The sequence below is a fragment of the Gymnoscopelus braueri genome (assembly GCF_963280865.1).
Source record: "Gymnoscopelus braueri genome assembly, chromosome: 7".
Taxonomy (NCBI): Eukaryota; Metazoa; Chordata; class Actinopteri; order Myctophiformes; family Myctophidae; genus Gymnoscopelus; species Gymnoscopelus braueri.
Window position 1 is genome coordinate 37,152,888 of NC_137608.1, and position 27,724 is coordinate 37,180,611.

At 42.9% G+C, this 27,724-nt stretch overlaps 1 protein-coding gene across 1 annotated transcript in view; it reads left to right on the forward strand.

The window, feature by feature from the left end:
• The window catches only part of galnt9 (polypeptide N-acetylgalactosaminyltransferase 9), a gene marked incomplete at both ends in the record, with an annotated part of 118,659 nt that overhangs the window by 15,507 nt on the left and 75,428 nt on the right, over window positions 1-27,724 (forward strand). Inside the window, 3 exons of the mRNA XM_080433135.1 lie at window positions 1,575-1,755; window positions 13,143-13,309; window positions 21,092-21,266. Of these exons, the coding sequence (XP_080289261.1) occupies window positions 1,575-1,755; window positions 13,143-13,309; window positions 21,092-21,266 (523 nt within the window). The remainder of the gene's footprint in view (window positions 1-1,574; window positions 1,756-13,142; window positions 13,310-21,091; window positions 21,267-27,724) is intronic.

A 27,724-nucleotide genomic window follows, 5' to 3' on the forward strand; every position in this document is an offset into this window, starting at 1 on the left:
CAGCTAGATTTAGCCATTTTCCTTCGGATATTACTATCACCTTCACCCAACCCAGAGGCTAATTGTCCACACTGAAATGAAGCCACAGCCTTTCTTTATAAACATGCTAACAACCTCACCTAAAATGAAAATGTAAAAATGGTTTGCAATTAACGTATTTTGCAATCTTCAATGCGGTTCAGATAGGCCAAACCTAAACAAATTATTGCCACTGTCGACTTGAGTCCCCATTCTTTTGAACATATTTGACAGACTAGACCAAGAGCAGTTGCCTATTTATAAACAAATCTCCAGGGTCTTGACCAAGACAGGGATGGCTGACATTTGACTGTCACTCAAAGCAAAGCAACACACAAAGGCACCTGGCTATGTTTGCTGATTGATTGTTTTGTGTGTGGTCAAAAAAAGAGAGAAAACGGCTGTTTAAATGGAAATTTCACACGTGATTTCACACAGGAATTTTAGGCTTGATGTTGCGTATGTGACCTTTGACAGTATAGTTGCGAACGCGGAAGGAGGCGCGGCGAAGCCGCGCCTCCGACCAAGTGGAGCTTACTATGTAACCCTGCTCAGGTTGTGTGTCTGTCTGTCTGTCTGTCTGTCTGTCTGTCTGTGTGCATGCACTACCTATGTAGAGGGCGCCAGAGTGCAGGAATTTAGACAATGCTCTGATTTAAATGCAACACCACACACACACACACACACACACACACACACACACACACACACACACACACACACACACACACACACACACACACACACACACACAATGTTCTCTCCCCATCACAGTGAAATAACACGGATTACAAGTCCGTAAATACACAATATTTTCACAATAAATCTCCAATGGCATATTCACCCACCCATGTGCACACACACGCACGCACGCACGCACGCACGCACGCACGCACGCACGCACGCACGCACGCACGCACGCACGCACGCACGCACGCACGCACGCACGCACGCACGCACGCACGCACGCACGCACGCACGCACGCACGCACGCACGCACGCACGCACGCACGCACGCACACACACAGACCAGCGTTTCTTTCTGCTTCTGTCTTGCTGTTGTGCTGTATGATGGCAAGCAATGTCAGGCGGTTTGGGGTGGCTGTTTTGCTGCTCTTCCGTTGACAGACAGTGTAATGATGCCCTACAGAGGAGCCCCACTAGGTCTCAGAGCTGCCATACACTCTGCCTCACACAGCCCAAGAATGCCAATCAGCTGACACTCTCCAAGCACTGGCTTCTCACCTGTCTCTCCGTGTGTGTGTGTGTGTGTGTGTGTGTGTGTGTGTGTGTGTGTGTGTGTGTGTGTGTGTGTGTGTGTGTGTGTGTGTGTGTGTGTGTGTGTGTGTGTGTGTGTGGGGGGGGGGTGTGTACGTGTACGTGTACGTGTACGTGTACGTGTACGTGTACGTGTACGTGTACGTGTACGTGTCTGCAGTACTGTACACCGATGCATATGTATGCCTGTGCATTTGGCTGTATGTTGTCTGCATGTTTATTTGTTTGTTTGTGTACCTGCGTATGGCTGTTTTATTGATTTCTTTTTCTTTTGGCAGGTCTTGCTAAGCCAATGGGGCTGGTGGAGGGTCCTGGGGGTTTGGGCCAGGGCGGAGCGGCAGCTACTCTGGGAGAGGACAGTCTCGATGCTGAGGGGAAATACGAGGAGTATGGCTACAACGCCCAGCTCAGTGATCGAATTTCCCTCGACAGGAGCATCCCAGACTACAGGCCCAAGAAGTAGGTTCACCACTGCTGTTTTCTCCATGTGAAGCTCTTCTGTTTAAAACTGTGAAAATACATATATTGGTTATAAGGTGCTTGTCTATAAACTATATCACTCTGGCCTGGGATTGAATCCCACCAGAGCCTTCTTCCTGTACGTGTCTTCCTCCCAGCTTTCCAATCTATCTAGAAAAAGTGCAAAGGGCCGCAGATGCCTCCAAAAACAAACATTGAATTAAATGGATAGAATTAAGACTGCCATCTCTGGATTAGGAAACGAAAAAAGGGGATATTTACTCGCGGCCCATAAAAATGCGTCTGCGGCACAGTGGCCTATAGGGTCTAATCATATCAGAGCCTTATCCCTTGTAACTTGCCAGTAGATAAATGCTTCGATTCCCTCCATAAAAAGGCCTTTCACTTTCCTTTCTTCATGTTTGTGTGTTCTGTTTACCTTGGAAAGGTGGACAAAGGAAGGTCATAGCTTTGATAGCGGCAATGGTCCACCAATGTCTTTTAGCCACACACTGAATCAGTGGCACTTCATAATATTGGTTATTACATATCAGGAACTTAAGTTTGCAAAGCCATAAGTCTATGGTTATGTATAGTATGAGTCATTTTAATTTTCATTCATTTTGAATGTTTTATAATTCATTGGTTTCATTATTGAGCATTACAATTACAATCACTGATAGGGCTAGTCTGTGAGTTTATCCACTATTGGCGTACAGTGCAGACCGGTATTATTGAAATGCAGATTGGTTCAAACTACAGCTGGTTAACTCACTCTTTCGGTACATTATGTGGTCCTCAGTTTTAGTCTGTGAATATGCTTCGATGGGGATATTCTGAAAGCTTCTTGTTATTTTATTAAAGTATCTCATCTTAGTTTGTCTTTTATTATTATGATTATAATAATAATTATTATTGGATGTTGTTGTAGCACAATACATTGAGGACTTCACAAAATGGCATTTTTCTTCTTGTATCTGTATGAATAGTGACAAACAGACCTTCTTCATTCTTGATTCTAATAAGTTACAGAAGTCAAATGACTTCCGTTATTGTTTAATAATGTTGCTGCTCATTTTGACTTTGTTGCCAGGCTTCTCGCCTGTCCATATCGCTCGGTGTAGGCCAGTTGGAAATGAATGGCGCTTTGTCGCTTGTTGTCGCTGCCGATGTGAGCGCAGGATTATTCCATTTGCCTCTCCTGTTGCCTTGCTTCTGACTATCAGTCCAGCTCAGTGCATAAGGCCTCAGGCAAGTAGACCTATCTCGGGGTGCCTCGCCTCCTCAGGCAGAGGGAGCTGCACAAAAAAGGAAATTGCTTCAGACACGCATAATCCTGACATGAAATGATGTCAGTCCCGGACTGCCAAGATATGACAGTGATAGTCGCAGAGCAAGCTCATAATGTAATGGGAAAAACAAAAGAGTCCTGGAAGTCGTTTACCTTTTCATGAGAGACAACCCAACAGATACCCACAAGGAATCGTAATGGTCTTTTTAAAAACATTTTATACTTAGGACTTGGAGCTCCTACATTGTGATACAGTGACTTGGGGGAGGAGTGCTCTAGGAGTCAGGTTAGGTGGGGCGTAGGAGGCTAATCGGGCTGCCAGTGGTGCTTATATCCAGGTGTCAACAGAATAATGCTGGCAGAGAAAGCCGAGCAGAGGGAACATTGATGGGCCAGGGCCAGGGAGAGAGAGGGTTTCTGCACAGGTTTTCGGTGGTGGGTAACAGGTTAATTTCATCCCACATTTTCTTCCCTGCTGTTGCCTTTTTTTGACACTGGGAAATGTTTTTGACAAGAGTGGAACAGAGACAAGGGAGGAGGAAAGAAGCTACTAATTAATAACGTCAGCTCAGAGCCAAAGCACTGCTACTGGAACGGACGTGCGTGAAGGGGGGTGGGGTTAGCCAAATGACCCTTTTTCAATTGACTAATTCAACAGGAAATGGAAGCTGTTAAAGGAAAAGGCAGTACCCAGTGTGCCCTTTGATGGTCGAGTGGTTGAGACCTCTGCTTGCAGGCCTACAAAATCAACTCTTAACTGCCTTGGGATTGAATCCTGCGAGAGCATTTCTCCTCCTGTGGTTCAGATCTCTCAAGCTAGCCACCTAATTAAAGAAAAAAGAAAGAGAAAAGTCAATTGCGTGGGCTGCCCACTCTCTCTTTGAAGATATAAAGGAGGAGATGCGTGTGTGTCAGCAGGTTTGCGAAAGCATCTGATATACAATACGTGTTGAATGGAACTGTTGTCATAGTGTTTCTGTGGACACATTTGGCACTTATTTCACAGGGCCATCCCTTTTTCTCATACTGCTGTGGTTTTTATTACGTTTCCTACTGCTCAGTTTGTGTGTGTGTGTGTGTGTGTGTGTGTGTGTGTGTGTGTGCGTGTGTGTGTGTGTGTGTGTGCGTGTGTGTGTGTGTGTGTGTGTGTGTGTGTGTGTGTGTGTGTGTGTGTGTGTGTGTGTGTGTGTGTGTGTGTGTGTGTGTGTGTGTGTGTGTGTGTGTGTCTGTGTGTGTCTGTGTGTGTGTGCACGCACACGTGACTGCTCAAGTATTACTCTGTCTCACCTCTGTTCTCCACAAACTGAATTGTTTACGCTCCCATAACCAAGCTAACGCATGCTGAGGTGTGCAATGTGTACTGTATGTTAACGGAACATGGAAGCGAGTCATTTCAGACAGTAAAAAAAAAAAAATCTTCTTAGCATCTATAGAAACAGATAGGCAAACTGTATGGCAGGATTCAGGAACATTTTGTCATGGAACACAAATAATATAATAGTCTCTCTTTTTCTATCTCTATGACACGCATCACTTGGTATAGCTATAGGAGCAGTACTTTAAAGAGCGAAGGAAGGCTAGGAAACATGAAAGGCACTGTTAGGGGCTGTGTCCAGAGAAACTGTTTATTGAGTTTCCAGCGCCTTTCTGCCATGCATTTCCATGGTAAAGATCCGCTTGAGCGCTCCTCTTCCCAGTTCCAAGCATCGCGTTTTAGCTCTCTCTGCAACCAACATTTTTTGGGGGAGCGCCCTCGGTACCCTGGCATGGCCAGACTAATATCACAGACAAATATTTTTTTCTCGCGCTGGCAGATTCATCTGGTTTCCAGGCTACATACTACTACTGTCACTTCAGTACAATGGGAGGTTCTGTTGGCAGTTGCAACGTAGAGGTGGTTGAAGTGCAGTCTAATGGGCTTTTAATAGAAATGTGTGAGTCATTTAGCAGAGAGGTCTTTTATGACCTTAGGGGAGGCAAGGCCTGGGCTGCCATAATGGAAGATCTTCTCTTTCGGGGGCCCTACCTTCCGCCCGGCGCAATGCGGCGCTGGGCATAGCGCCACAGTCATTGCTATTTTCCAACCGATGCACTTGTCATCTTTACACCCAGTGCTGATGTTGACTAAACGATCTTGTGCATATTTAGCACCCACAGCATTTTTGGTCCTAAATGAGGTGTGGTGTGATCCAATCAGGGCACACGGCTATCTTTGCACTAAGACCAGCTTCAAGGTGTTGTTATCATCCAAATTCAACACAATAACACTCATGTTCAGCATGAATGATATTTCTGAGGGACTCCGCATTGAGATTCAAATTTTCTTTTAATGATTTGGAACAGATTATCAATATATTGTATTGGGCAAGTGTCCGTTTTCTTTGCACAGAGTTGCACAGAGAATTGCACAGGTTTTCGGTGGTTTACATTAAAATGTAAAAGTAGACGTTTACTCTGTCTCTGCAGTTGTTGACTGCAGTGATTTATTTCTAGACCACATTTTTCTGATATCTTGTAATGACACATTCTTGTTGGTTCAATTGGCCTTGTGATGTTAAAAATATGTATTTCAATTTCTCTTCTTGGCCGTATTGCGCTTCTTAATGTCCTAAACTTGAGGGCCTTGAGGCCTCTGGAATGTTTAAGGGCGGGATATTAAAAAATATCGATCGTTTTTAGCCAACAAATTTATCCACACCTGACCATTCTTATGTTGTGATTGGCAGGATATAACCGTTTCATAAATCACACGTGAGCTCTGTCGTGAGAGGATTCCTGTGGTTGGATCTGCGTTGGTTTCTATGTTAGATTGATGAATTCTCTCTCTCTCTCTCTCTCTCTCTCTCTCTCTCTCTCTCTCTCTCTCTCTCTCTCTCTCTCTCTCTCTCTCTCTCTGTACACTAGATAAGATATTGATTGTCCCCCCTTCCTCGTAGGCTTTCCCCTCCACTGCACGTTACTGTGGGACCTAATCATACTAATTACAGTTGCTATCAGCTTTTGCTGCAGTTTGGATTTGTCAAAAGACTGTTTGAGGTTCTATATAAACCTATTATCCCCATTCACTGTCTGCTGCCCTACTGTATGTCTACCTCACCAGTAACTTCCAGTGGTTGACCTTCTTACTTGCTATATGAAGGATAATCCTCATGACACTCTGGTCATGAGGATAGCAGGTTAGTGCCGCAGTTCTCATCTGCGGCACTGACATCTCAGTGATATCTGATGTTTGTCCATCAAGCCATTTCTGCACACTTGCTGTAAGTCACCCTAGCTGGAGAAGAGTGACAAATGACTCAATAGAATGGTGTCATTTGTGTCCTGGTGGCTCAAATCCAGCTCTTGACCTCTTTATGTCCCATGTCATACCTTCACTCATTGCTCTCTACACTGGTCTGTTAAAGGAGGCCAAAAATAAAATAGTAGTGGGGACATAGTTGTACCTGCTATGTTTGTGAGGGTTAAAATGAGCAGTCATTGGAAAGTAGGAGGAATGCCCTCAACATATATTGGTTTGAAAAAACAAACAAACAAACAAACAAAAACCTTTGAACCCGTGGACTCCTTGCCTGAGCTTATGGCTTACTTTTTATTTCCACTTCATGTAGCCTATAATATCAACGCCATAGATGTTGTCAACCGGTGCAGCGTTTGATTTGTATTATGTCAACATTGTGGTTGAACCCCAAAATCTATTGAAGCATAAGGGATGATGTGCTTCCTGAAGGGGTGGTGGCTGGGGGACGATGCCTCTGCTTGTATTTGCTTGTATCTGTTGAAGTGTGTTAACCAAATACGAAGTGTGCAGGTGTAGGACCTGAGAAGCAGGCCTACCTCATTTCCTAAGCCTCTGATACCCCCGAAATGGGATCGGCGAGGTCACAATGGTGGAGACGCAGGTAATTTGTAAACAAAAGTATCTCTCTTTCAATCCCCTTCTCTCTCCCTCTTGCTACGAATTGTTGCTCTTTTCCGACATCTGCGTTTATCACTCTGGAAGGGGAGCCGGCGAAAATGACAAGCCAAACGATTATCTCTCTGAGAGGAGCGCTCCCCCCGATTGGAAAGTAGCTTCGGTCTTTCTTGTAGCCATGCAGGTTATGGGAGGTTAATGTGAAATTTCAGTGAGTAACAGTGCCCAGTAGAGTGGGGAAAGAAAGGCAGATGGGAATGGCTGGGCTTTTACGGCAGGCCGGCCATGGAGAGGAGGAGGAGAAGCAGGAGAAGGAGGAGGTGTGATGGGGATAAGTCTTAATCTAGCGCTCTGTTTCTGTCAAAGCTTGTTCCAGGTCAAATTATGAGCACTGGCCGGTGAGCTCAGTCCCATTACAAACAGATGAGCCGATCGCTCATCCTGTTACGGCCTTACAAGGTTCCACCACGCTCCCGCAGACAGGTACAAATTTAAGGTTGAGCGATGTCCCAAATTGGATCCAGTAACTAGGGCAATGGAACAGCAATATCACTTTACGATCTCGACACTGAAATCCGGGGGCCGGAGAACCACAGCTCAACTAGGAGCGATGAGAGGGCTGCCAAACGCCCGCTCTCTGATTCTCACAAGACATTACTATGGTAATATTCATTAAACATGGGCTTGTGGACGCAACTTATAACCAAACGGGAGCGAAACATACATCATTCTTTTGCAGCACACTTGTCGTATAGCCACAATGGGGAAGCTGCAGCGCCCACAAAAAAGAGGGGGAAGAATCCCCCCTCCTCAGTACTTGCTGCCAGATTTGTCATCGTATTTATAGAGCTGGCAAGCCTGATTGAGAGAGGCAATAGAAAATGCCATGAGCGGGAACAAAAGAACGTTGCTGAGGGAGAGGCAGGGAGACATGGGAAGGGATTGAAGTGATACAGTGAAAGGGGTATCAATCTAAACACTTGTGTGTCTACTCTCATGTATACAGAAAAGTGGCACGGGCTGAAAATGTAAACGGACCTGAACAATATTCTCCAGTGCGCACTGTACAAGCACTGTGGTTCAACCATTCTTTTATGAACTCTAGGTCAGATTTATGTATTTTTACTCAGATTTAGTTTTATCATGTACACTTGTGCTCAAGAGGAACCTGACTGCATGTAGACACAGTTTATGGAAACAGACTTGTAACTAGAAAAAGGTGCTCCACGGAGTGCATACCTCCACCAGGCTGGCAATCATCAGGACCAGAGGAAGCTGCGGCGGGAAATAACATTTCTATGAGATACAGTGAAACCTTTCTTATTTAATCTGTAATCGATATAAATATAGTTTACAAGTTGAAGCGACATGTTGATCAGCTTGTGTAATTGTCGGTAGCCAGTGCTTGGAGGCGAGTATGACTTCAGGCCAGGCGCGCTGGAAGCTGTTCTCAGCGCTGAGTACGGGTCCTCTCGGATCCACTGGGGTATTATAATGATAAACAGACCTGGGACCAGAGGTAATGGAATCTGAACCAACCCGAACCCGATTGACCATGGACCAAAGAATCAACTAATTGCAATGTTTGCTCATGCCACTTCTCATTGTCTGAAGATGAAAACCTGCTTACATGGGCCACACATATATACAAACACAACACACATGAACACATGGCAGGGATCAACAATATAAATAGCCTGCTGGCCCAAAGTACTATTTAACCAGAACAGACCTTGCACTTGCCCGCTTGAGCCAGTAAAAATAATGCCTTAAAAATGTGCCCAGAGGGCCAGAGCCAAATTTCCCTTAATGTCAATCCCTGCGCACGCGCACACACACACACGCACACGCACACACACAGCCACACGTACGCACGCACGCACACGCACACGCACACGCACACACACACACACACACACACACACACACACACACACACACACACACACACACACACCAACTCCCATCTGAACCACCTAAGCCTCCAGGGGGTTGAGATGGAAGGATGTAACATTAGCACCACACTGGGATCCATCTGCTGTGAGGCTGTCATGTACCACCTCCTGTCCCCCCACCCCCCTCTGTCTCCACTCATGTCTTTGGATGCTGCCGACTCAAGCTCATATCTTGCTCCACCGGGGCACCAGGCCACTACACACACTCAGAGCATGGTGCCAGGGCAGCTCATCCCAGATGGCTCATAGACGCAGAGAGAGAGAGAGAGAGAGAGAGAGAGAGAGAGAGACCGGCATACTTGTTACTTTGCCCTCACCACTCACTTTACATTGGGAAAATTGAATGGGACTGACAGCTCTGTATTTGTCTGGGAACCATTTGCGAACATATGCCTCTTGTTCATACTTGCCTGTTGAGCGCAGTCATGCAGTAGTAGCCATTATAATAGTCCCTTATCCTACATCTCCTGCATCCATCCTAGGCTCCACCAGTGGTGCAGCAGTCACCGCGGTCTATTCTCTTTATTGCAGATACAGGCGAATACGTGCACGGTTTCATAAAACGTTCAATCTTTCAAACTCCTCCTTGCATGTTCTAATAGCAGAGGATTCAAAGAGGCAATAGTTTAGAGTAGAGAAAGATCAGAAGAATCAGAATCATTAAATAATAAACCCGAGAATCATTAAATAATAAATTATTTAATGTAATAAAGTATTTCCACTTTGTAGATGTGCATTGGATGAGTTCTGAAAATTGGTTATGAAATACTACTAAAGGATCATAAAAATTGCATTATAAAGAATCGTTGTAAATAACTAAATATAATGTATTCATTATCATTCATGGCAAAACACTGAATAAGATGAGGTGAAAATATGCAGAGACATAGCATGCATGTGCGGAAGCTTTAGTCGTCGCATTAGTAACCAAATTAGGATGGTGTGGAACATTGAACATATGTGTTCATGGTTACCATAGTAATCAGCCAGGCGCTTCTCTATATCCAAGGCCATCATTTTCTTTTACTTCAAAGCTACACTGTACAATATGCCTCTTGGAAAAAAGAAACAAAAACTAAATAATGGTACATCTGAACTTAACACAGAGAATTCCCAACGATAGGGGAATAGCATTATCAACAGAAATCAATTACATACAAAAATTATCACATGTGCCTGTGTGTACGATTACATGCATACTCATGCATGAGTGTGCGTGGGATGGAGAGAGAGAGAGAGAGAGGGGGAGAGAGAGAGAGAGAGAGAGAGAGAGAGAGAGAGAGAGAGAGAGAGAGAGAGCGAGAGCGAGAGCGAGAGAGAAAATATATATTTATTCATTACTGTGGACTTGTGTGTGTTTTTTTTTTCATTAACTGGGTCATTGAAAATGGCATCATAAAATTGCATTCCAATCAACAAAGCAGTTACCATGGCATTCTGGCATGAGGAGAAAGTGAGACACAACAGAACAGAACAGAGAGAGAACAGGAGTCAGTGGCAGACACAGGGATAGAGAGACTGAGGGAGAATGGGGGACCGAGTGATGGACAGACAGACAGAGAGGGAGAGAGAGAGAGAGAGAGAGAGAGAGAGAGAGAGAGAGAGAGAGAGAGAGAGAGAGAGAGAGAGAGAGAAACAGAGACAGACAGAGAGGGAGAAAAACAGAGACAGACAGAGAGGGAATGAGAAAGATAGCAAGGTAGACAACATTTTAAGTGAAAGGGAGACGATGAGAGCTAACAGTGGGGAAGGAGAGAGAGAGAGAGAGAGAGAGAGAGAGAGAGAGAGAGAGAGAGAGAGAGAGAGAGAGAGAGGGAAGTAGGGGTAGAGAGAGGTAGAGAAGCAGAGTGTGAATGAAAGAGGCAGAGCGGTAGAGAGGCCATTAGCAAATTAGAGCTACATAGAGAAAGAGAAAGTAAAGGTAGGGAGCCAGAGAGAGGCAAACAGAGTGAGCGAGGCAGAGGTAGAGAGAAACAGAACAGCCTTCTAATCAGTGGTTACAGTCTGTTTTCCACTTGGGAGCAGATTTCTCCTGCTGACTTCCTGGATTGTGAAGGGAGAGTAGGACAAAGAGAAGAGATTTTTCCTCTCCACACCTCGTCTGCCTCCGACATCCTTGTCTCAGACAGTCATTTAACCAGGCTCTGGGGGTGTCATTTATAAAAGGATCTTTTTTGTGCTTGCGGTCAAATCCAGACAAAGTTGTGACTTATGGAACATTGATTTTTCTGGCAAAATAAACAAATGTTTTAATATATATATATATATAAATGAGCCCCAGGCTCCTACTTTAGCTATCACAGCTTAGTAAGTAATGTGTGTGTGTGTGTGTGTGTGTGTGTGTGTGTGTGTGTGTGTGTGTGTGTGTGTGTGTGTGTGTGTGTGTGTGTGTGTGTGTGTGTGTGTGTGTGTGTGTGTGTGTGTGTGTGTGTGCGAGCGAGCATACGTGCGTGATTGAGTGCATGCGTGTGTGTGTGTGTGTGTGTGTGTGTGTGTGTGTGTGTGTGTGTGTGTGTGTGTGTGTGTGTGTGTGTGTGTGTGTGTGTGTGTGTGTGTGTGTGTGTGTGTGTGTGTGTGTGTGTGTGTGTGTGTGTCTGTCAGTGTGTGTGTGTTTATTTATCCTTTTTAACTGCAATCTTCATGTACTTAATCTGTTGTTACAGGTTTTTTACATTTTAAAGTCATTTATCTGTTGAGAATTAGCTTCTCCAGAGCTGTTCACACTAGAGCCCTCTTAAATGTATACTGATCATATATAATCTCTACATAGTACAGTATATGCACAGCTTGATTATACGGTCTGATACTGCAATGTGAAGTATTTATGTCACCATACCATGTTGGTATGTTCTTACTTTAACCATGCATATCAATATACCTCTGCAACAGTGTCCCCAATGTAAATTCATGTACATGTACGGTGTTTTTTAGATGAAAGATTGTGATTTAAAAAAAGAGAACTGGTGGGGGTAAAGTTCCTTCACACTATGGTGGAGATTGGTGTTTGATGCACTTGATTTCTCCATGGTGCCTTCAGCTTGGCTGGGCACTCCAACAAACACAATATTGGCTACTTTTAAGGGTGGGAATCTGGCAGGGGAGGGCGACCTCTGTCGCTGCACTAGCGACTGATACAGGGAGCAGAATTGGGGGGGATAGCATGTTCCTCCTGGTGAAACTACTCACTGTAAGGTGAAAATAAGCGGATGGAGAATGGTGGTGTATGTTTATGTATTGTCTTGTCTTGAATGTATGCATTGACCCGAGCAAAACGATTTCCCCTTGTGGATAATAAAGACATCTAATCTAATCTAATCTAATCATGTGTATCAGAGGAGACATGGCTGTCTTCACCCTCCCAAAGACCGATAAGTACAGCAGGTGTTGGCATTGACAGGGACTATATGGGGGGAATTGGCAATGACTAAATTGGGGAGAAAAAAAGAAGAAGCAGACGAAAAAAATAAAAGGCTGGGAGGTGTTGCTTATTTATGAAATGGAAGTGGGTCTTCAAACTAAATCTTAGGAGAGTGCTGTGCTTTTGCCGTGAGGGCTTTGTTTCCGTGAAACAAAATGATGTAGGACACATTAAATCAAAAATTCAAAAGCTACCCACATTGAGCTGGAATACCATTTGCTCTTTGTTTCATGTGTGATTTATGTGCCCTTCTCTCATTGTGTCCAAATCCAAACGTTTTTTGCTCTTTCATATTTTCCAAATTTGAATGAAATTCATAATTAGTTGGCCTAAATATTAGGAATGTCCTCATCAACCCTTTTTCCCCAACTACAAATGCTAGTTGTAAAGCCAATTACATTCCAAGTAATGTAAGATGTGTTCACACATCTTGCTGCAGAGCCGCAGTAAGGCTTCCCCACTGCAGATACCGTATTATTGCCATATATTCAACCATATGCCTCATTGCCTCAAGTGCTACTGTTTTCCCAACTGGTCCACGGACACAAAGTACTGATCTACTGCTGTCCCTAACCAAATAAACCGTAGTGACCCTATTCTGGGTATGTCATAATAGGTCGGACATTCGGCAAAAACACGCAAACAGATCTACAAGCTCACAGGTCAGCTATTTTCCGCGAATATCAAGATTTTGTGTAGAGGGCAAAAATTAGGGGACAAAGTATAGTCTCTTGGGGGGCCCCAGTCAGTGAAGTACTGTATATAAAGTTTAAGTGCCTAATATTACTTTCTTAATCTCAATCCTCACAGATGTAAACAGCTGACGTATCCGGAGGACCTGCCGCAGATCTCTGTGGTCTTCATCTTTGTGAACGAGGCCCTGTCAGTCATCCTTCGCTCTGTTCACAGCGTAGTCAACCACACTCCTGCCCACCTCCTCAAGGAGATCATTCTGGTGGATGACAATAGTGACAGCGGTAAGAGACATCTTCAACTTTCCTATTCAAAATCATTGTCGGGCAAAACTGTTACTTTCCAGAAAATTAAGGAGGAAAAAAAAGAACCTGTGTTCCCATGGACCCAATGTAGTTATTTAGTCACAAGCTCTTGTTAATACTTTTCATTGGTTAAATATTTATACAACCTACAGACAGACATAACAACTTTCCACCTGGTGTCTCTATTTTATGTTAAAATCATTTGAAATGTTTTCAAAGTGGCGTGTTGTGAGTCTGCTGTGTTTTTCTGATACCCTGTTTCTATTGCATTTGTTAGAAGGATTTTATGAATTAAACCAGATAAAGAGAGCAGGAGATGCTTTTGAAACTGACAGAAAGTTTGGAGGAACATATTTGTAAATTTTATCCCATATTTTATCATAATTGTTCCGTTCAATTAACGTGTGTGTGTGTGTGTGTGTGTGTGTGTGTGTGTGTGTGTGTGTGTGTGTGTGTGTGTGTGTGTGTGTGTGTGTGTGTGTGTGTGTGTGTGTGTGTGTGTGTGTGTGTGTGTGTGTGTGTTTAGGGAGTGCGTAGCATTATTTACTACAGAGTTTGAGTATTCACACTTCGGCTGCTACTGTAAATTGATTTAAATAAATAAATAATGTACAACACAGTTTTTCAGTTTCTGCTGCCTGCCTTGAGACAAAAAATAAAAGGCATCATACACAGCTTCACATGATGCGTTTGGCAGATTTCCAGAGCGGTCAATATGGCACAAAGTCAGTATCTATGAAGCCTTGATCCAACTACAGGTAGTACCGTATTGTGGTTTGTGCACATACTGTACAGTACAGTATTGTTTACGAGTGTGTAATGGGGGGGCTGCAAGAGTGGTAGTGTGTGCGCACACGACACGTATGTGTGTGTGTGTGTGTGTGTGTGTGCGTGCATGCTTGCATTAACTGTTGAGTAAGAGCCCGAGAGGGGGAAGTGAAAGGATAGAGAGCCCCTAGGGGCATGCTCTTAATGTAAAAATAGCTGAGGGAAAAAAGACAAAGGGGAGAGGAGAGGATTCTTCTTGTCCTTTGCCCTACTGGTGTGCCTGCCTACAACAGTCTCCATGGTGATGTAGGCAAAGAAGGTTTGAGTTTGCCTCCACACCTGCGTGGCCATGACAATGCCAGCCAGCATCCTCCACATCCAAATAGCCTGCCTATTTTGGAGAGGCAGGGACTATGAGCAAGATTCCATTTGACACTTGGCCCCTCCATTACTTGGCATGGAGCACTGGCCCCTGCCTCCCTCAGGCTGGCAGTAGACAAAGAGTGCATAAATAACGTACTGAAAGAGGGCTGAGCAAGAGTCAACACTGCCCCACCAACCACTCCCCCACTCTCCCCTTTGAGGCTCTTAAATTGGCAGCCATTTAAAACCAATGAGCAGGCAAAAATGGCAGCTGAACCCCTCCCCTAATAATGTGACTCCAACCCGCCCACTGGCAGGCCTCCCACCCAGGGTTGTTATAAAGAGGTGGAAAATGATGATGATTCATGGGGCCTGAGGGTACATGGGGGTCCACAGTGTCATCATCAGTATGTTTTAAGGAGACGTGTACCAAATCTACATTATATGTTGATTGCTCAATTTTTGATTGTTCACCATTTTATATTCTTTCAATTCTTATTGCTTCTATTTTACTTAGCATTAACTACTTGAGCGGAGCCCAATACTGTATACTTAGTCGTATGATAAATTGCAGCAATGCTGATGCTTCCAGTGTGTTCCAGGTGTTAGCCATGAATCGTGAAACCCCAAATGATATTATCACCAAATTAACCTGATTAACGACTTGCTCTCTTATGTGCAATTTTGCCAGCATTAGATTTGCATTTGTGTTTACCAAATACTCCTGAAGCAAAACATTCTCATGTATGCATCATTATTAACCACTTAAGCCCTATTCAAGATTTTTCAATAATAGGCTATAGCTGTTCTACAAGCTCTTGTGTCACGCTGCGACTCATTGTGAGCTTGTAGATCAGATTTTTTGTTTTACTTTTTAAAGGTTTTGAAATAGAAAATTCAGAACATTCAGAATTGTTTTCACCTATATGAATGGCCAAAATATAGACACCATGTCAGGACCCTGTAAGTAAGTAAGTACATTTTATTTATATAGCACTTCTCACAGAGATGGCTCACAAAGTGCTTCACATACATAGAGATTAAAAACAAAACAAGGTATTAGAATAGGTAGAACAGAAAAAAGCCTGTACAATAATCTATACAGCAAATAATGATACAACGTGGATATAAAATCAAATAACATTTGCAAAAGCTTGTTCAAATAATAGCGTTTTAAGATTGTTCTTAAAAATGTCAACAGAGGCTGAGTTCTCAAGGCATGTGGAAGAGCATTCCAAAGCTTGGCAGCTACAGCCCGAAAGGCTCTGTCACCTTTTGTTTGTTTTGTCTGTCTTGTTTTGTCTGTGTGTGTTAGGATACATATGCAGGAACTCAACTCAAAGTACACGCAGGAAACCAAGGAGAACAGTTTAAAGACGACTTGACTTAAAATAAACAATAACAAAGGTACACCTCACAGGGCAAAACTCAGGACACAGGGGACTACACAGAAACTCACGGGACGCAAACAACAGTACAATGATCCAAAATAATGAGGAGTCACAGACAGTTTTTAAATAGTCTCTGGGGCTCGACATGGATTATGTCCCTTTGTTGGCCAACCTGGAAGTTTTGGATAAATTAGCACTTGAGTTGTTTACATACTGTATACGTAAACAACTGAAACCGAGATATACCTACAATGTACAACCAGACTGACACAAACATATAAACCAGCAAAGGCACAAAGTGACACTTGCACACAGTCTTTAGTCTCCAGGCTCGTCAGCCAGACCAGACTCAGCTGGTAACCACATGTGAGTTCACTCTTGGCAATCCGGGAGGGCAGTAGGAGAGAACTCGTCGGGACAAATGGGCATGGGGGAAGGCCAAAGGAGAGAGTCCCCCAGGACTTTTTTGTGTTATGCTTTAAGCCTAAATGTCTGACTGTACCTCGTGCTGTTTACATTTCTGACTAATAAAGTATTCAATCAATCAATCAATCAATGGACTAACTGCTGGAGAAGGGAATGGGAGGGGCAGAGGCTGTGACCATGACATAGACTTTGATTGACTTTTGAACACAACCACAATAAATAAAATATACATTTTTAAATGCACTTAATAGCTTCAAAATTCATGGTTGAGAATCTTGCGATATTGAGAGTGTAATTTATGTCATAGAACAAAAGGTGAAGCTCTTTTAGAGTAATGTTAACCACAGAGTTATGTTCAATTATTAATGTTAACCTCTATGGGAAAAAAACATTGGGAATTTGGCATGGGAACCCAATGCAAAACAAGTTTTAGAACTACAAAGTGTGGCATTCTATATCCTCCACTTTCAGCATCAATACATGTAGCTTTATGGTGTTTACCTATTGCGTAGGCGATTTTTGCCTCTGCCAGGCAAAGGAAATATATGAACATATATGTTTTTATACATATATGTTACAGGGTGAATGGAGAACCAGGTAGATTGAAGAAGGCGCACTCGTTTTTACCACCCACCCAGCAATTCTGTAGAAGCAACACTAGAGGGAGCCACGAGCCAGGCTTGTGCACAACATATATGGCCGCGACCATACACACACACACACACACGCGCGCGCGCACGCGCTCATGCTTTCAATTTGGTTTATTGAAAGCAGGACTGTTAAGATACTTTTATTGTGTTCTGGCTTTTGTTTTAGTTTCTCCCTGACACACACACACACACACACACACACACACACACACACACACACACACACACACACACACACACACACACACACACACACACACACACACACACACACACACACACAGTGATCCATGAAAAGAACTATTCTGTCCCTATCGGTTTACAACTCAAACGGCGCTGAGTCGACTAGTAGAGCATCGGCCGGTCAGCGCGGGCACTCGCGCCTGGAGGCGCGAGGGCGCGCTTCCTCGGCCTCAAGCTCTACTGAGTCGGCGCGCCTCCGTCATGGACAAGCGTGTGCGTGTGAACGTGTGTTCAGCGTTCCCCTAATAAACCCCCGCCTCGCAGCGCCGCGTCCTCCTTCTCGCGAGCCTCGCTAATAAACCCTGTCTCGAAAAGCCCCGCCTCGCACCGAAGCCCCGTGCCTAAAAACGAGTGCTCTGTCTTCAATCTACCTGGTTCTCCATTCACCCTGTGACATATATATGCAGCATATATTCTGCATATACTTGCCAAATATTGTCAAGAAAATGTATATGATAAAAAGAAAAATTGTTAAAAAAAAAAAAAAATGTCTTGCTGCCAGAGGGGGCAATTTCCCCCCTTGCCCCCCCTATAGAATTGCCTATGACCCCATTGTATTGGGTTATGTTAATGCATGCAGCGTGGGAGTTTGTTGCTCAGAGAGCTGTGTTGCTTTGCTCTGACATTAGACAATTAACATGCAGGCTGGATTGCTTGACCTTTTCCGGACGTCTCTCGCCTGTCCCCTCTTGTTTAAACAAGGGCTCTGCGATATGACTCGGAGGCACTAGCCGAGCTCACTCTCAGGCATAATGAATCACACCGTTGGAAGCATGTTTGCCTTGTCGCCATGACACTTATCCTTTTCCGGGGCAGCCTGTGATATTTATTGGTGGCTGAGGGGTTTACGTATTAGATCGTCTCTGCCAGCGTTCGGTTAGATTCAGGCTCCCTGTTGATAAGCTTTAGCTCTGTCTATCAAACAGGATAAGTCCCAGTTCATTGTTGTTCCCAGTATTAGCAAGCAAAAAGGAGAAGGCTTAATGAGCCTCGCAGAATTGAATTCTTGCAAATAGCGCTATCAACTTGATAACCTAATGGTTCACATAATGAAAACAGGGTATAAACCGAGGCCCAGCAGAATCCCAGCTTGTAATATTAATTTCAAATGGAGCTGAATTACTGTAAACATTGGATATTAAAATCTGATTAAAGACACTGCAGTACATGTAGGATTTCTCCTATTACCATACCATTGTGATGATGTTATGATACATTATAATGGCTGCTAGAAAATGCTTCTGTTACTGTACAAAAATAAATCTCTGTTTTATTTCATACGATGCCACGTGAGTTGTGAGCTTTTTGGTGCAGGGCACCATCGTTCAGTATAAATCATGCCTAAGGTCTCAAAAAAAGAGAAGATATTCCAAATTGCATCTATAACAACCTGCACTTTTGCCAAAGAAACCTCCCATCCTAACATCAATAGTGTGTGCGTTTCAATTGACGTTCCTGTAACTGGTGCTGCAATTAAGTGTGTTAGACCGCCCCTTTGAATAACCACTCTGACCTGTCATGACAGGGAATATCTCTTCATCGTAAATCAAGGACTTACAGTACTACTAATACAGCTGCTTACAAATCCCCCATTTATGGCATTGTGATTTAGAGGACAGCCTTTTGTTTGATATTTTGAGACTTTGTTTACCCTGGGATGATGGAATGTCAAGCATTTTGATATTAAACAATGAACTCAATTTAGTTTGCCATGAATATTGCATGCGCATCCCATTACTCGCTTCGGGCAGAGTCAACCGACACATTCTCCGGTGTCAGTCGACTCGTCGGTGTGATTGATTGATCCAATGGGTTTCCGACCTGTTTCAACATATCAACGTATGACTATCACAACAAATGTGAAGACAAAGATTATCATTATTATTATTTGCTTTATGATGGTTTACATAGAACTGTGTAAATGCACATAGTCCTCTTGCACACATTGTTTCTGTCAGATTTGCAAGGATGAATTACTCACAGTAAGGTTGGGATTCACACAGTGTCTTGCCTTAGGGCATTTAAACAAGAAACGCTAGGGATTTAATTAGTGAATTTCTGATTACAAGGTCACCTATATTGCAGGTCACTCCCACCACTCCCCCCCCCCTCTCTCTCTCCGCTCCCCCCCCTCTCTCTCTCCGCTCCCCCATGCCATGAATCCTGCCATTCTTCACTCCACAAGGTGTCCATAATCGTGTGTGTGTGTGTGTGTGTGTGTGTGTGTGTGTGTGTGTGGGGTGTGTGGGGGAGGGGGGGGGGGCTGCGTTGCGTTGTAGTTAGTAGTAAATTAATATCCTTTGTGGTCTATAACTCCACTGCCAACTATTTGTTTACTGAGTATCTAAAGAGTGTCCTTATATTTACTGTTTCTCAGCAAAGCCCAGAAATTGCTGCACTCCTGGCTTTCATCATATTTTAGCTGCCAAGAGGCTTTTTGGTTAGAGAGACCATCCTGTATCTCTCAGAGGGATATGCTAATTTATTTTTATTCCTAATTACATTCTGGTTAATAAGGTGGCTACAATTTTTCTGACATAGCCTCCATAACCTGCAGGCTTCTCAGCAACTACACCTACGTACTGTAGTCAGCATACCCACAGTAGTACCCTAAATAAAAAAAACAGGAGCCCAGCAGAGAGATACATCTGTTTAAGGGTTTTAACCAGTAAAGCAGATCTATGGCTACAAGCCAAAGTCGAGCTTCTAGATCAGCTGTTTTCTGCTGCGTGACACAATGCACAACCAGCAGTGGTGTAAAGTAACTAAGTACATATAGCTGGTACTCAAGTACTGTACTTAAGTAACATTTTGAGGTATTTTTTACTTTACTGGAGTATTTCCAAATTTCAATACTTTTACTTCAATACATTTTGTACTTTTTACTCCAATACAATTATTTGAAAACGTATTAGTTACTAGTTACTTTGTAGATTTCGGTTATTATTAGAAAAACATACATTAACCACTTCAGCCCTACTTTGGCTATTTGAAAATAGCCAATCTCCAAGCTCATAACTTGCTATTTTCAAAGGATCTTTTTATACATTTTAAAACTTGTGAAAATGGGACATTCTGCAAAATGAGTACTTTTACTTTAGGTACTTTAAGTATATTTTGATGCCAATATTTTCTATATGTTTACACAAGTACATTTTGAATACCAGACTTTTACCAACAGAGTATTTATACATTGCAGATACTTGTACTTAAGTAACAAGTGAGTACTACTTCCATTACTGACAACCAGCATAAATCAGGCTTTGGACTGACAGAGGCTGCCCTCTCATGACTCACTGGTTGCCCAACGGTGGTGTCAGGCCAAACATTCCCTCCTCTGAGCTTTTATAGCTAAGAGTAAAGACCTGCGGTCAGACGCACACTCACACACACACACACACACACACACACAAAATCTATTGACAGATGATCCGTCCAATGACAGGTTTTTCTATGTCACTGGCAAAGGGATTGTGCTGCAGTTTTTTCCCCCTCTGACTGATATCTGCTCCTAAGCCAAAGTCAGGGCAAGCCAGGGCTCTGATGCAGAAGTCTACACCTCAAGCATCACTGCTTTGTCCCCCTCCAGCGTAAAAAAGTGGGGCGCTCTACCGCTCGCCTCTCAGCAGTAACCTAGTTGGAGGGGTTGAAGACTCAAACAACATGGATGACAATTTGTGTGGCTGGGTGTTTGTTGTAACGTTGTTTATTTCCAATGACAACTCACCGCTAAAACATGCCTCTTCTAAACTGGATGTGAAAAGAAAAAAAGCAAATTCATCAATTCTATTGAGTGTTCTAAATGATAGAATCTCTAAATTGCTCACAATATGAGAGAGCATCTCTCCGTCTTTCATCTCTCATTTTTGCGGTGGAGATGGAATTCACTCTATTCTGTTCTATTGTCTTCTGCATTACAGTGGAGCTGAAGTTTAATCTGGACCAGTATGTGAACAAGCGCTACCCAGGCCTGGTGAAGATTGTGAGGAACAGCAAGAGAGAGGGTCTGATTCGAGCGCGAATACACGGCTGGAACGCGGCCACTGCCCCCGTGGTGGGTTTCTTTGATGCACACGTCGAGTTCAACGCTGTCTGGTAAGAGAAAGGTCATGTGTTTTACAACACAGGGTTTCACCTTTTTTTTGTTTTTTTCCCACAACCTCTCCTTACCTTGGCTGTTGACTTAGGGGATTTTCATGTTTTCAAACGCAGCGCATGTCATCATTAATGATTAACTGTGAAATATGCACTGTGTTGTCTTGCCTAAGCGTTTTGATGTAGCGCCAGGCCCGGCGGTGAATATATTCCCTGGTAAATTCTACCTGAGGCAGCACTTTTCAACAGAATGACCCCTATTATGAACAAGCTAATAAGCTCTCTCCCCCTCAATCACCCTTCACACCTCCCTTTCATATCTGTGAATAATGGCCAATGGGTTGGACTGAGTGAAAATACATTTTGTTTAATGGCACTTCCTGTCCAGCAATATACACCACTGAGAAACAAAAACATTGTCTTACGTGTGGGCAATAATTAGCGAGAGAGCTCGCCAGACTGAGGAAGGGGGAGAACTACAAACATGCTTTTATTACATTGTTTTTTTCTCTCTGACTCCTGGCTTTCAGGCTTCCTGGCACGTTTTTGAAATTACTTCTGGGGGTCTCAGCCCAATGTCTGGGCTGCCACTTACTGTAGGTGTTGCCACCAAAACAAGTTGCTCAAATGCGTGTAATTGGCACCTAATTTGAGCCTGTCACCCAAACCCTGTCTGCATTTGAAGATGGAGTGCAGTTTGCTCCCAGGGAAGCTGCCTGGAAGTGGGAGGCAGATGGGGGTATGCATTGTTTGTGTATGGTGTGCGTGTGTGCGTGCGTGCGTGCGTGTTGGGATGGTGATGGGGGGAGGGGGGGGGGTCTTAGTCAAACGTTTGTTGGCCTATAAATTGTTTACTGCTATGAAGCGAGGGGGAAGAGATTGCTAAACAGATTTTACCAACGATTTCAGCTCTTAACATGTGATGAGAATATTTCACATTAGCATTCCTACATTACTACATGCCAGGCGTACACATGCCAGCACAAATGCCAGCAAAATGTCAATTATAAAACGGATAGTTCTGGTCCTTGATTATGACTGGCTGAGCTGTGTTCAAAGCCATTGTAAAATGTTATATAATAAACACACACCTGAGACCACATTACATCAGTAGTATTACCGTGCCAAACAAACGATTGCAAAATGTCAGATTTGATTGTTCATTTTGATTTACAAAAATGCAATGCAATTGCTCAATATTGATTAATAAAAATGTTACGATGGTTTTGACATCACTGACATGCAAATATGTATATATATTTTTTTTTGATAAATTGATTTAATACTTTATTAGTAAAAAATTAAAAAAAAAATAAGTAAACAGCACAGGTACACAGTAACAGTAAAGCATTTAGGCTAAAAGGATAACACAAAAAAGTCCTGGGCATTTGGTAACCATTTTATAAAAGGCTGTGGTTTCACATCACAGGTTTACAGATGAAAAGAAGTTCGTGAAATTCGTTTTTGTGCAAGCTCCATCGTTTTTGTTGTTTTCAGGAAGAGAAAAAGAATGGGGGGAGCAAGGAAAACACAACTGATAACAGCTAGGGCAGGGGTCTTCAACCTTTTCAGGCCAGGGACCCCCAAACTGATGGGGAGATGGAGCAGGGACCCCCTACCTCGTAGGGTAGGGGGGGCTACCACATATATTGTATATTTATGTATACAATTGTGTTTTATATTGCCTGCTCCTATACGCACCTGCCCCAGTAGGTGTGCAAAATAAAAATTCTCTACAAAATATGTATAAACATACCATGTTATTGTGCATTGTGCCTCCATTTATCTGTTTGCTATGCATTCATGTTATGTTTAAAGACAATTTGACATTTTGGGAAAAGAAATACAAAAAAAAAAGTTTTTTTTTTTTTTTTCAAACAAAAATATTGTTTAATCAAACAACAATTTCGCGGACCCCCTGCAGTACCTCCGCGGACCCCCTAGGGGTCGCGGACCCCCTGTTGAAGACCTCTGAGCTAGGGGGTTTTAGGCACTATGCGCATCGTGGCTAACAACAGCTTCTAAAATCACTGTTAACCATGGCCTTTTGGGGCCTTATTTTAGTGTGACTATATGCTTGCCAAACGGGCACACGGCCAAGTTCAAACATGGTGTCCGCTGTGCAGCAGAGCAGGTCAGTCACAACACTGTGAACTTTTGACCCCCTTTGTTAAAGGGCAGGGGTGAAAGTGGCTTGAAATTCTAGCTGGAGCCATACCCCAACCTTCATATTGTTTTCCTCATTCATGCTTCCCTGAACACATGGATTCAATTTCTTTATGCCTGTATAGTATGGTGTAGAAATTACAGGCACATGATATTATGCATAGGAAATTATATATTTAAATAAAAATGTGTGTGTACCACAGAATAACGTGTTAATGTTGACACAAAACGTCAATATCAATTTAAAACTCAACAATTAGGCTACTTTTCTTTTCTTTGAAATTGAAAACAAAATTGGTAAAAAAAAAACATCATAGTTACTGTTCTTTCAAATTACAAATTAAACTGTTTTGAATTTATAAGCACATGAAACACTTTATATAATATATAGACAAATTCAATCAAATTGTATATAGGCCTACCACAGATGTTAATCTTAACTTCAATATCAATATCAAATTCAATCAAATTGTGTATGTACATGTACCACAGATGTTAAAGGTTTAATGACATTCACTTTTACACCACATTCAAAGTCTTTGTCCTGGTCCTTCAAAAGTGTACAAAAAGTTTTAAGTGAAAATTCCATTCCAGTGATCAATGGCAGGTGTTTTTCTCTCACATTTCTAAAGCCTTTTCAACTGCAATGAAAAAAGAAATCTTTGCCTGCGGGTGTCGCTGGTGAGGGATTTTGCCTGTCAATCATCGCCTCTGCTCCGCCCCCCCCCAAAGGAAAGGATAGGGGAGGGGAGGGGCGAGGAGGAGAGTGGGCGGGATTATTCGACAGTGACCTCACTGTCGAAGGGCCAAGCTCAGATTACTTTTCAGCCTAATTATTCAGAAAACCCCAGACCACAGAAAATCCACTGAATGTTTTAAGTTCAGTTTTTTTGGGTGTAATTGAGGTCATAAAACCCCAAATAAAACATTGAAAATAAAAAAAGTGAAAATGAATGTCATGATACCTTTAATCTTAACTTCAATATCAAATTCAACAAATTACTTTTGTTTGAAATTAAATTAAACATAAACTATAACTCATAACTTAACTATCCTAATAATGTGTCAGCCTGGGCCAACCACAAAAAGGTTTAGAATGATGGTGGAATTTACTAGGTCTCTGCCAGGGCTCCTCATGTCAAGAATGTGTGGTTTGGTTGGTTGTGAGGGGTGGGAATCTATTTACTGCTCAGTGATCTAATCCTGTGTAGAGCCCGCCTACTGTATCCAGTAATTTGCACACACACAAATAGGCATGCACAAAGGCTGTTTCCGCATCCGGTCTAAACCAGATTTGCAACCTGTAAAGTGAACTGATCCCAGGCAGTCTAGCATTGTTGCGCTCGCATGCGCAGTTGCGCATCACAGACAACATTGACGTCGTGGCTTGCAAGTGAACGAAACCTCTCTGTGGAGTAAATAAACACCACAAACGGCACGTAATACATTGACACAAACACACTGGAACTATTTAGAAGCACTTTTTAAGAAAACTAACACTTATGTGATTTAACGTTAATACGTGTGTTTTCTTGTTGGACATGTTTTCGTGGCAGGTTATATGCACTTTTGACAGCAGTTACTGTACTTGCTTTCCCCTCTTCTTCCCGGTACGGCGTAACAGCACTGAATCTTTTAACGGAACGCCGTACCGGCCCATTATACGGACCACTTTCACCCCTGTTAAAGGGTATGATTGTATGCGCCACGTTCCTTGATCCTCACCTGTTTGTGCTGTGGGGTATGTGATAGGCTCAGTGGAAACAGCAGTATCAAGTAAAGCCAGGCAGCAAACAGGCAGCAACACCGAGAGAGGGTTGCATTATTGGCCCAAGCATCATGCGCTGGTGCTGCTGATGGTAATTGATACCCCGGTGGTTCCCTCATCTGTTCCCCCATCTGCTCTTTGTTCAGAAAACGGAAGCACATCTTTGCCTCTCCGCCCCTAACTCTCTCTCTCTCTCTCTCTCTCTCTCTCTCTCTTTCACGCACATCCTCCTTGTCGATTTTGTAGTTTGCCGGCTTATGCCTACCCAACACACACAAACACAAGCACAAACTTACACACTCAGGCAGACTTTTTGTTACATGTCAAGGCGGTTTCATAGTCCGTGCACATCTGTGTTACATGCATCACAACATGATACATTACGTTTTGGTTGTTGCTTCACATTTGCTTCACAGAAGCTGAGCTCCTGCTTTGGTTCTGTACTTTTGGTTTAATTTGTACAAAATGTAATTAAAACTAAGGATTTAATTGTGTAGAGATGGATTTCTAGCTACGTAAAGGCCTGTGATAATGGATGATAAAATACAGTAGACATCCCTTTGTTGTACATGTACAATAATGTCAGGTGTGTGCGTGCGTGCGTGCGTCCGTCCATCCGTGCATGTGTGTGCATGTTTATGTGTGTGCTTGCATGTTTGTGTGCGTGTGTGTGCGTGTGTTTGTGCGTGCATGCGCCGTGTGTATACATGACTTGTATGCATGCATCTGAAGGACAGTTCCCGTGTTTGCAGAATCTAGAAATATAAAATGCATCATGTTGCCCTTTTGTAATGTACAACTTCCTATAACATGTGCAGGGAGTTGCGTGGCTGCCCTTTATTGAAATAGATTCACTAGTGGTATCTACCACGTCCCTTTATTACAGTGAGGAAGTCAACCTATTTATCATTATAGGATTATTCACTATGGCACATGCAGTGATAAGTGAGATGGATGAGACCTCAGGCTCTTCATGGTCCTGAGCCATCCTGAATGACCTTGTACAGCGCCTGCATCATCTCTACAGTATACAGCACTGTCTACAGTATGCCGAGACAAAAGATACACTGCCAGCAAGAAATTGCAAACAGTGTGCGTACTGTACTGTATGTAGTGCTGTCACGATCATGACATTTTACTACAGAAATAATTACGATGAACAATTTTGTTTTTGGCATTAAACATTAGAACATTTCTGCATGGCTTTTAGGCTTCGTTAACAAAAGTTGCACAGGGCAGATATGACAAAAGAAATGACATATTTCATAACTTGATACTTTCAAAATGTTGTGTGTGTGTGTGCACAGTAAAATCCGTCTTAATTTAACTCTGTGAGAGTGTACACTCTCAAATTAACACTGAGCTGCAAATTCACAAATAATGGATTGCGCCCACTAATAGCACCATGAATTGCATATAAATTGCACCCGTCTTAAGATCCGACTCACAGAAGATGTTGTGCTAATGACATGCCGTTACAAACACGCCCACGTTTTTTTCAGCTGAGTGCAGTTTGGCCTCAATTTGTGAAAGTCTGGGTAAAACACCCCTCATGAATTTGCTTCAGTTACCACTACCTCTCTAGTGGTAGCTGGTACCCTAATAACTTTCACTGCATCTGGCTATTAGCGCTGTTGTTTGTGAAATGGATTATTTATTTGCAGTGAGGCTCATTTCCCTAGAAATAGGCCGATGTTGTGCCAAATGTGTGGCTAATTATTAGCAGATTTAAATATGTGCAAATAGCACTGAAGCACAGAGACACTACTTGCTTGCCAGCGCAGTTAGCGTTGCATTTCACACTTTGCGGGTGCTTTGAGAATTACACAGTTACTTGATGTCTTTTGCGTGGGTTTAGTGAGCGCAAAAGGTGTGAAATGCGATTGTGAATTTGCGCCTGAGGATTTTACTGTGTGAATGTGTTGCAGTCGCCATATTCGAGGGTTTGTTGCGTTTGCAGTGGAATTGTTGATTTGCGTTGCTGTTAAAACAGACATAATTTCATCATACTGTACAGTGTGCTTCAGCTCCTTCAGTTTTCTATGAGAGGCTCACTCTTCTCGCATAATTTGGTGTCCAACCACAGTCCTTTTTAAGGTGTGCAGAGATACAAATATACTGTGGTAAGTAATAGGAAACCCACACACTATCACACATTAAGCTGGGGAGATTGCCTAAGGCTCACAATGTTTTTCAGTTGAAAATCAGCTATTTTATTGAGTGCATGGTTCTGAGCGGCACATCATAAATTAAAAAAAGTTTATTTAACTGGATTTTGGCTTGATTATGTAGTGTGGAACGGCATCAAAGTGATGGTAAAGATTGTTTATTTTTATTTGTTTTGCCTTCTATCGTGTTGTTTATCTCCGGCATCCGAAAACGGCAAACGTTTTGTGCACGCTGCCAGTAGGTAAAGGAAGACACTCCCTGAATATTCTTCCAATCAGTCAGTGACAACTGTTATTTAATATTTGTGTTCATGCATCACAGTAGACCTACTGTACCGTACCTCCATAGCACAATT